Source organism: Bos indicus, chromosome 18, assembly GCF_029378745.1.
Source record: "Bos indicus isolate NIAB-ARS_2022 breed Sahiwal x Tharparkar chromosome 18, NIAB-ARS_B.indTharparkar_mat_pri_1.0, whole genome shotgun sequence".
In the NCBI taxonomy this organism is placed as follows: domain Eukaryota; kingdom Metazoa; phylum Chordata; class Mammalia; order Artiodactyla; family Bovidae; genus Bos; species Bos indicus.
In genome coordinates, this window is record NC_091777.1 from 12,254,251 (window position 1) to 12,264,659 (window position 10,409).

Sequence of the window (10,409 nt, forward strand, 5' to 3'; positions counted from 1 at the left end):
GGCTCCTTCCGAAGGCCCAGGTGGAGACCCTCAGCCAGAGTTGGTGGCAGGAACGGGACTAAGCCTGGGGGACGCTGGGCCCTGCCCCCATCTCCTCTGCTGTGCACAGAGTTCAGGCAGGAGGGCTTCTGAGCTTCTTCCCAGCCCTCGGCGTCCATGGTGCCGCCTTCTCAGGATGAGAAATACTCGAGGTGTCTGGGATGGAGGTGTGAGTGTCCATTTGGCTCCCTCCCTCTTTGTCCCAGCTTCTGCTGGCCAGTGGGTTTCTATATCCTGGGCGTGGCTGACCCATCCAAGCCCCTGCCTCGGCATCCACTGGTGAGGGTGCCCGGGGTGGATTCACCCGGCTAGCTGGGTGTGGCCAGGAGTGAACCATGCTGGGGCCCCTGGCTGGGTCTCCGTGCTGCTCGGCCAGGCTGGACCGTCTGCTGCACGTGGTCCCTCTGCTGCTCTAGGCCCACTTGGGGCCACACAAGGGCTGTCTCCTCTACTTCTGAGCTGCCCTCTGCTCCCGTGACCCCGTAAGGAACCGGGCGAGCCGGTGGTACACGTCCACCATCTCCTGATGAGTCCAGGGCACGCTGCCTCCCTCGGCCTGGGGCCCCAGGATCCCAGTGCAGCTGTCAGGGCCTGTGGGCTGCTGCCCCAGCAGGTGTGGCCTCTGACCCCTGGCCAGGTGGTCCCCATGGAAGCGTGACGTTCCTTTGGGGCCCTGTGATCAGAGCTAGAAAACCAGTCTGTGCTTGGCTCCAGTGCAGGAAGTTATTTATTCTGGTACCAGGTTTTATGCCTTTGCCGTTTACTTAGAGACTCACAGCTTTTTGATGCAGCTGGTCCCCTTTGGTATTTGCCCAGCAGCAGTGCAGTCGTGTGCCTGCTGTGGCCTCTGCTCTTTCCCCTCCAGTCCCCTCAGATCCTGCCCTCGGTCACCTTGGCAGCATGGGGCTTCCCTTAAAAAATTGTAGGTAAACTTTGGCAAAAACAGCAGCCATGTAGTCTTCTGAAGGTTGAATTTGAATTTTGTTTTAAATGCACCAGGGAGAGAGGCACTTGGTTCAGCCTTGAGGCAGAGCTGCTGGTCTGAGGCCAGTGGGAGGGTCGTGTGCTCTGCTGGTGACCTGGCTCTCGGGACAGGCCCCGGTCTGGTCCTCAGAGACCCTCTGGGTGTAGATGCTGCTCCCCGGGCATGTGGGGTTGCTTCGGTCCTGACGGGGACCACCAATGGGGAGTAGCTGGCCATGAGGGTCTCCTCGGAGGGTATCCCCCAGTCCACTCTGCTGGGCAGACCCCTCAGGCTGGTCTCATGCCGCCGTCTGTGAGCACAGTGCGGGGAGAAGAGGTCGGCCCACCCGCACCATCTCCCACGGGTGGCACGCCTTGGGTCCTCCGGGAACCTGGTCTGCATCAGCCTGCGGAGGATGTGGGTCCCTTGGCTCCAGGGTGAAAGGCACGTTCTCCCTCCAGCCCTGGAGAGGGGGCCTGCAGGAGACCTTCTCACCCCCACCCCAGTACTGGCTGGGGGCTCCCAGCCCGGGCCCTTGGCTGACAGCTGCTCCTGCCCCCATCCCCCTAGGCCGGGACCGAACCGCCACGAGCCGGGCAGCCGTGAGCCCCCGCAGCACTTTGGCGGGCCCCCGCCGCTCATCTCACCCAAGCCCCAGCACCACTCGATGCCCACGGCCCTCTGGAACCCTGTGTCCCTGATGGACAGCTCGCTGGAGCCGCGGCGCGCCCCCGAGGGCCACCCACCGCACGGCCACCCCGCCCCATTCGAGCCCAGCCGCCCGGCTGCCGTCCCACTGGTGAAGGTGGAGAGGGTCTACTGCCCGGAGAAGGCAGAGGAGGGGCCCCGCAAGCGCGAGGCCACCCCCCTGGACAAGTACCCGCCGCCGCCGCCCCGGGAGCCGGGGGCCCTGGAGCCGCAGGCCTTCCCCCCGGGGCCCGGGCCCTTCCTGGCGGAGCTCGAGCCGGCCGCCCCGACTGTCTTGGGCCAGCCCCGGGCCTCACTCGCCCCGCCGGCCGCCTTTGGGGAGCCCCCCGGACCTCTGAAGCCAGGCTCGCCCTACCGGCCCCCGCCGCCTAGGGGCCCCGACCCTGCCTACGTCTACGACGAGTTCCTGCAACAGCGCCGGAGGCTGGTCAGCAAGCTGGACCTGGAGGAGCGCCGGCGGCGGGAGGCCCAGGAGAAAGGTCTGGTTTCCCTTCCTCGCTCCTGCGCCAAGTGGCGTGGGACTCAGCCAGCAGCGCCCTGGGGTTCCCCGGAAAGCCACAGAGAACAGGAGAGCAGGCCCAGGGCAAGCGTGGCACCTCCCACCCGCACAGCCTCTCAACAGCCAGGCGGGACCAGGGGTCCCAGCCCAGCTCCTTCTGCTAAGTGCCGAGCCCAGCCTCGCAGCCAGAAGCGTGGCCCGAAGCCACATGAGGAGCGCGTGTTTGGTCCCAGAAGGGCCGTCCCTCCACTCACCTGTGAGGCGGCGGGGTCGGCCCTGGGCCCTCGGGCTCTGCTGTTCTGCATGGGACTGTGCCTTCCCGCGGACGGGGGGGCCCGAGTGCCCTGGCCCTCCTGAGCAGGAGGGGAGTGGACGTGCAGAAAGACCTAGGCTGCCCTGTCCCCGGGCCAGCGTGAAGGACAGTCCCCTGCTGGGGCTCTGTCAGCCCTGGTGCCCACCTCCTGCCCCCACCGCCAGCCCTGAGAGGCCTGGGGCTAGGGGGTTAACGGACGCAGGGCCCAGGGTTGGGGGTGGCCAGGGGCAGCGGGGCCTGGCCTGCAGGTGGGCTCTCGGGTCCGAGGGGTGCCCCGTGTGCATCCCCTGGAGAGGCGAGCTCCCTTGCCTGGCTAAAGAGCTCCTTTCCTGCCTCCAGGATACTACTACGACCTGGATGACTCCTACGACGAGAGCGACGAAGAGGAGGTCAGGGCCCACCTCCGCTGCGTGGCCGAGCAGCCGCCCCTCAAACTGGACACGTCCTCCGAGGTATCTGTGGTCTCGCCGCTGTCGGGCCCTGGGCTGGGCTGCGGGCACCCCCTCTCGGCTTCCCCGCGCCGGCTGGGACGCCTTCCGGGCGCCCTCTTCCCCCTCCCCGGGCCAGCCCGGAGTGTCCACAGTGCAGCCTTCGAGGCCCAGGAGGCCCCGGGGTCAGCGGGAGCCTCTGCCCATGGTTTCAACCTCATTTGTTTTCTTTCCCAATCTAGAAGCTAGAGTTTTTGCAACTTTTTGGCTTGACCACCCAACAGCAGAAGGAGGACTTGCTGACCCAGAAGCGGAGGAAGCGCCGGCGGATGCTGAGAGAGCGCAGCCCGTCGCCCCCCACGGCACGGAGCAAGCGGCAGACGCCTTCGCCCAGACTAGCGCTGTCCACCCGCTACAGCCCTGACGACATGAACAGCAGCCCCAACTTCGAGGAGAAGAAAAAGTTCCTGACCATCTTCAACCTGACCCACATCAGCGCCGAGAAGAGGAAAGGTGAGGTGGGGTGGGGCCGGGCCGGGCCTCGGGGCGGGCTCACCGGGGCGGCTGGGGGTCTCTGAGGAAGCAGCGGGGCCATGGGCTCTTGGGGTTGAAGCCGCCCCTCGGCTCTCACGGACTCGTCCCCCGTCTCTTCGCCACCACGCCCCTCTCCGTCGGGAACTCACACAGCCCCTCCAGAGCGTGTTTTCTCTTGTGTCGTCCCGTGAAACTGAAGGTGGCTGGTGTCCTGTGTAATCAGCCGTGGACTCCCACCCGCTCTTGTCCCCGGCCAGGTCTTCCGGTGCCTGTGGTCGCTGGGTCTCCGCTTCGCGGGCGGCTCACGTGGCTGCCGTTTCACGTTCTGATGGCAGGAGGTGTGGGTGGTCCGCAGCCACAGGGCAGGGCCGGGCCAACACCCACCGTGTGTGGACAGCTCGCCCTTCCGGACCGGTCTGGCCACGAGGGGCTGACTGGGCTGGAATCTGAACTCGCCTTCTGGGGCACCCCCTTCCTTGGTCTGCGCCTTGTCCTTGCTCAGCAGCAGGGGAAAACTTGACCTTTCTGGGCTGCACGCCCACACTGTCCCCCCTTGCTGAGGCCTGGTCACCTCTTTCTGGAAGGAAGTCAGAGGAAAGCAAGAGTGCTTATCGGTCATTTTAGTTGCTTTCACTCATTTCGTTCATTCTGGGCCGATCCGGTGGATGTGGATTCCTGCTCTCCCTTAAAGAGGCAGTGATGGGACCAGGACACGTCCCTGGGAACGTGATGGGTTTTGAGAAGCGCATCTCTTGGCCTGACTCAAGTCCTAAGGAAGTTCGGCAAGGGGCCCCTGAACTGCGGGGTCACAGGGGGGGTGTGTGTGTCCCTCTTCCCTGGTGGCAGCTGTCATGGGAGCCACGCTTGCGGCCGGAGCAGCGGGGAGTGGACCGCCCCAGGAGAGAGCCTGCCCGCCCCGAGGCGCGGTGTGGCTTCCGGGGTTGCTTCCTGTGTTGGGGCCAACTATTTAAAAATGAGAACTCACCCACAGAGGCTTGCAGGTACCTGTGACTCGCCACACGCGCGCACCGTTGTTCTTGGAACACCTGAACCGTCAGGTGGCGACAGTGAGGAGTCCAGGCTCTAAAGTGAACATTCTTCCTCTAAAGCCAGCCTGTGCCTGCGGCTTCGTGTCTCATTCCGAAGGACTCACGCCTGCCAGCCGCGGCCTGAGCCACACTCCTGCTCCTCTGCCTGCTCAGGAGTGGTGCGATCCCCACCGGTAATCTCAGGCTGCTTTTCTCACAGACAAAGAGAGGCTTGTTGAGCTGCTCCAGGCCATGAAGCAGAAGGCGCTGTCCGCTGCGGTGGCAGACCCGCTCAGGACCTCTCCGAGGGACAGTCCTGCCGTGTCCCTGAGCGGTAAGGCCAGCCCCATCCGCCACCCCCGGGACTGTCCCGGGGGTGCCCAGGGCCGCAGGCCACCGACCACCCCAGGTCATCTTCCTCCCGGACACGGCGGGCTTCTTTCTTCCTCTCCCTTCTCTCTCTCAAGCTTCCTGCGCGTGGGAAGATCTCAGCAGAGCACGGTGTCAGCAGTCACGCTTTCAGGGGTGTGGGGGTCCTGGCTCCTCCAGCGGACTCAGCCTGGTGGCGGGTGTGGCTGGGCCGCCGTCTGTTCCCCCCACCGTGGCCCGGGTTTCAGTTTCAGCACTTGCCGCTTGGGCTGTGTGCTCCTGGCGTGTGTCTCACAGGCCCTGTGATACCTGCTTTCTCTCTCTGTCTCTCTGTCTCTCACGGCTCTGACTCTGCTGTCCTGCCGACGAAGCAGGAAATGGTGGTGGTCCGGCCCTGTTCTTGGCTCCTAATTCAGTCTTTCTCTCTGGATCCGGCTGTGTAACTTCCTGGCTCTCGGATGACCAGAAGTGACTTGCTCCTTCCTTCACATTCTTCTTCTTCCCAGACGCCTTCCTGGGGCACCTTTCAAGGATGGCCTTGCTGCTTAAACACACCCCGTCTCAGACCAAACATTGCACGCTGACCTTTAATTAAATGGCTCCGGAGTCCGGGTCCTCTGTCCTAGGTTAGAGATCAGGGTCAGCCTGTTCACATGTAGGTCTGACCATGTTCCTCGCTTTCTGTCTCTTAAGAACCCACCACGCAGCAAGCCTCCCTGGACACGGAGAAGCCTGTGGGCATTGCCGCCTCCTTGTCTGACGTCCCGAAGGCCACGGAGCCTGGGAGGCTGGAACAGCTCCGGCCTCCGGAGCGCATCCAGGAGCCAGCCCCCGCCAGCGGTGAGAAGGCCAGGCCAAGTGAGGCCCCCGGGGGCAAGAAGAGCCTGAGCATGCTCCACTACGTCCGGGGCCCCGCACCCAAGGACATCCCCGTGCCGCTGTCGCACAGCATCAACGGAAAGAGCAAGCCGTGGGAGCCCTTTGTGGCAGAAGAGTTTGCGCACCAGTTCCACGAGTCCGTCCTGCAGTCCACCCAGAAGGCCTTGCAGAAGCACAAAGGTAAGGAGGCCGCTAGGACTGGGGCCACGGCACCTGGTGTTAGAGGCAGGCTCTGCCTCCCAGCAGAAGTCATTTGACTTTTTTGTAAAAAAAAAAAAGTAATGACAAGGGAGGAGCCTTTTCAGCAAAAATAGGATCCACGCCTTTCACGGTGCACGGATCTCCCAGCCTGCCCGCAGACTCACCTGGGAGCACCACTGTCGCTTGAGCACCAGACCCAGCGGCACTTGGTGGGACATGCTGGTTGCTCTGGTCTGTGCCTGAGCCCCCGGAGTCGAGATGCCCCTTGGACATCTCCGTGTGGGAGTCACTACAGTTCAGAGTACAGGGGTCAGTACGTTTGATTCCCACTGAATCAAAGGTTGAAACTGACTAGAAAAGAATGCTCAGGGAGCAACAGCCCAGAGAAAATTATATGATTATTTTCACATTATTTTGCCAAAACAATTTTAAAAATTTTCCTCCTAAAAAAAACTGAATAGACAAAGAAGCATTTTTAGATAAACAGGTCTGACAGTGTCAGTATCCTTCAGGTAAAATAATGCTGTCAGCAGGGATGAAATGAAAAAGCGAAGGGTAGTGGTTTTGATGTGGATTTTAAAAAAAGGGCAAAACAAAACTGTCCTCTGTTGGATGTTTTGTTGTGAGTTAGGAGTCATATTTTTCAAGAGGGGAAATGTTTTGGCTAGATTAAACCCCCGTGCTCCCTCTAAGACACACCCACAGAGGTTTTCCGGCAAGCTTAAGGACTTAACTTTTCCTGCCTGATCTCACCCCTTCCCTGACTTTACACTTGCCTGTTTCCTCAGGACTTGAGCATCATCCAGCCCCTGCCACTTTGGGCCTTACGGGTCCACTGACTGCCCAAGGCTGCTGTCCGCACCGGGAGGCGGAGCAGACCCGGTCTAGACAGGCCCAGCCTGCTCAGACTCTTGGTAGCACGGGGTGTGCTCCGGGACCGGAGCGCCTGTGTGTCCTGGGAGAGGGTGCAGACGCTTTACAGACCAGTGCAGCGCGGCTTATAGCCTAACCCAGCCGAGCGTGTCGGCACAGCATGGTGACCTGGACCCAGCTCTGCCGCCATTGCGGCGGCACGCTCCAGCCTTTCTGATGGAGCCGCCTCTGGTCTCCGAAGGGTAGAGGCCTCGCGCCGCTCCGTCGTGCCTGCCGGGACCTGTTGACGGCGTTGCCTGCCCCCGGGGCGTGTCCCGGGGGGCCCTGTGACCGCCCCGGGGGCCCTGTGACAGCCGTCTCTCTCCTCAGGAAGCGCAGCTGTGCTGTCGGCGGAGCAGAACCACAAGGTTGACGCATCCGTCCACTACAACCTCCCCGAGTTGCAGTCCTCCAGCCGCCTTCCTCCGCCCCAGCACAACGGGCAGCAGGAGCCCCCCGCCAGCAGGAAGGGCCCCCTGGCGCAGGAGATGGACCCGGACTCAGAGGAGGAGGACGACGGAGAGGACGACGACGAGGACCCGCCCAGGCGCAAGTGGCAGGGGATCGAGGCCATTTTGGAAGCTTACCAGGAACACGTGGAAGGTACGGAGGGCCGGGGAGGGTGTGCCAGGAGGCTCCGCGGGCTCACGATGGGTGCCGGTCTCCATCGCCAGGCTGGGGACTGTTGGAGTGACAAGACCCCGGGCTCCTGGGCCACAGGCAGACAGGAGCCTCAGAACCGCTCCTCGGGCTTCTGGGGTGCCCGGGCTAGCTTGCAATAGCTATCCCTCAGGGACAGACGTCCTCCCTGAGGAACCTAGGCACAGAGCGCCTGCCCCACCCGGCGTGACAGCGTGGACCTAGGCCTGCTTGCCTGCTGAGTCCTGTTGCACTTCTGAACATTCTGTCCGTCCTCGCCCTGTTTAGAAAAGGCAGTGTTTCACCCAGCCGAGCCCAGGTCTCCCTCTGGCACACCTTGCGGGCTGTGTGTCTCAGAACATGCCCACAGGCTCCGATCCTCCTGGCACAGCACTCAGCACAGGAGGCCAGCCCTTGTCGGCCTCCAGAACGTCAGAACCCTGGCCGTCACCACTTCCAGATTCTACTTATTACCATACTGTAGAGAAGTTTTTATCATGAATATCACGATCATTTCGGATATTTTGAAATAAGCATCGTAAAACCAGCTAAGTATTCAATACAATCAAAAAGAATGCCCTCATAGCCATAACAATGGAGAAGGCATTGGCACCCCACTCCAGTATTCTTGCCTGGAAAACCCCATGGATGGAGGAGCCTGGTGGGCTGCAGACCATGGGGTCGCGAAGAGTCGGACACGACTGAGCGACTTCACTTTCACTTTTCCCTTTCATGCATTGGAGAAGGAAATGGCAACCCACTCCAGTGTTCTTGCCTGGAGAATCCCGGGGACGGGGGAGCCTGGTGGGATGTCGTCTATGGGGTCGCACAGAGTCGGACACGACTGAAGCGACTTAGCAGCAGCAGCCATAACAAAGAGTATCAATGCCTATATTTTTTTTATTGAAGTATGTATAGTTATTTGTCAGTTCCAGGTATACAGCAAAATCAGTCTGTTAAACACACATCCACCCTTTCTTACGTTCTTTTCCCATATCGGCCATTAGAATTTTGAGCAGAGTTCTCTGTGTTAAAACCAATCTCCTAATTTATCCCCCACCCCCATAATCAGAAGGCTGTTCTCTGCATCTCTGACTTTATTTCTGTGTTGTAAATAACTTCATAGGTACCATTTTTTTTTAGATTCCGCATATATGTGGAATCATATTTGTGATACGTGTTTTTCTCTAGCTTACTTCACTCGGTATGACCATCTGTGGGTCTATCCATGTCGCTGTGAATGGCATTTCATTTTTCCTGTGGCTGAGTAGTATTCCACTGTACATATGTTCCACATCTTCTTTATCCATTCCTCTGTTGATGGACATTTAGGTTGCCTCCATGTTTTGGCTGTTTAAAGTGCTGCTGTGAACATAAGATTGCAGGTATCTATTCAAATTATTGTTTTCTCCAGATATATAGCCCCCAGGGTTGGCATTGCTGAATCGTATGGTAGGTCTCTTTAGTTTTTAAAGGAACCTCCATAGTCCTCTTCATAGTGGCTGCAGCAGTTTATATTCCCACCCACGAGTAGGAAGGTTCCTTTTTTCCATACCCTCTCCAGCATTTACTGAAGGTTTTTTGATGATGGTCATTCTGAATGGGGTGAGGTGGTGGTTTTGATTTTCATCTCTGATAATTAGTGATGTTGAGCATCTTTTCAGCCATCTTTATGTCTTCTTTGGAAAAATAGCTATCTAGATGCTCACCCAGATGGTGAGGTGGTGGTCCAGTGCTTAAGAATCCACTTTCCAGTGAGGAAAGTGTGGGTTCAATCCCTGGTCAGGGAACCCAAGATTCATTAAGAAAAATAAGGTGGGAGGCGGGGGGCGGAATCTTCACCCATTTTTTGATTAGGTTGTTTTTTTTTTTAAATATTGAGCTACATGAGCTGTTTGCATATTTTGGAGATTAAATTCCTTATTGGTTGCATCTTTTATAAATACGTTCTCCTGTATGGTGGGTTATCTTTTTGTTTTATGGTTTCCTTTGCTGCAAAAGCCTTGAAGTTTAATTTGGGCCCACCGTTTGTGTTTGTTTTCATTATTTTAGGAAGTGGATCAAAAGAGCTTGTTGCAATTTATGTCAAAGATTCTCCTGCCCATGTTTTTCTCTAAGGGTTTTTATAATAACCAGCTTCACATTTAGGTCTTCAGTCCATTCTGAATGTACCTCTGCATATGGTGTTAGTGTTCTGCTTCATTATTATATACAGTTGTCTAGTTTTCTCAGCACCACTTATTGAAGAGACTGTTAAAACAGAGATTTATCCTTGAAGATTTGAAGCTCAGTATTTTTCGGAAAGGCAGAGGTTTTACTTTACTTGTTAAAACTATAAATTTCTAACAGCTTAAAAGTTTTCGTGTCTAACCCTTTTATCTTCCTTGAAAAATGCAAATTAAGGCTGTAAGTTGTTACTATTCCCTAAGCTGCACCCCTTACATTGCCCTTGGACGCTGCGTCCTTGGTCTTTACTCCACTGGGCTGGGTCACTTTAGTGACATCTAGTCGCCAGCTCAATCGACAGGGCAGGGAGCCATGTGGTCCAAAGGGGAGAGCTTCGGCCAGCTGCTCTGGAGAGAGGCGGCCGCGTGCCGGGCCCTGGGCCCTGCGCACAGGAGACGTCACACTGGCTTGTCTTTTCAGAGCAAGATCTGGAGCGGCAGGTGCTGCAGGCGCAGTGCAGGCGGCTGGAGGCGCAGCACTACAGCCTCAGCCTCACGGCCGAGCAGCTCTCCCACAGCATGGCGGTGAGTCTCAGGGATCAGACTGGCTCCGGGGGGCTTTCTTGACTCCACAGTGGTTATTCCCGTTCAGCCTTTCGAGTCTGGGTTCAGGAGCACCCATACAGACAAGTTTTAAAGGGAAGTTGTGCTCTTGAGAGATAGGGGGTAAA

General features: G+C 58.4%; 1 protein-coding gene across 6 annotated transcripts in view; it reads left to right on the forward strand.

The window, feature by feature from the left end:
- The window catches only part of GSE1 (Gse1 coiled-coil protein), a 395,102-nt gene that overhangs the window by 380,491 nt on the left and 4,202 nt on the right, over window positions 1-10,409 (forward strand). For 4 of the 6 annotated variants that reach the window (XR_011561427.1, XM_019978786.2, XM_070770406.1 and 1 more), the window contains 7 exons: window positions 1,574-2,190; window positions 2,863-2,975; window positions 3,194-3,464; window positions 4,734-4,847; window positions 5,576-5,941; window positions 7,205-7,477; window positions 10,160-10,263. Coding sequence is in view for 5 of the 6 variants with exons in the window: in XM_019978786.2 (XP_019834345.2) it covers window positions 1,574-2,190; window positions 2,863-2,975; window positions 3,194-3,464; window positions 4,734-4,847; window positions 5,576-5,941; window positions 7,205-7,477; window positions 10,160-10,263 (1,858 nt within the window). In the remaining variant the exon portion in view is untranslated. The remainder of the gene's footprint in view (window positions 1-1,573; window positions 2,191-2,862; window positions 2,976-3,193; window positions 3,465-4,733; window positions 4,848-5,575; window positions 5,942-7,204; window positions 7,478-10,159; window positions 10,264-10,409) is intronic. The other 2 variants (XM_070770407.1, XM_070770408.1) reach the window with 2 other exon arrangements.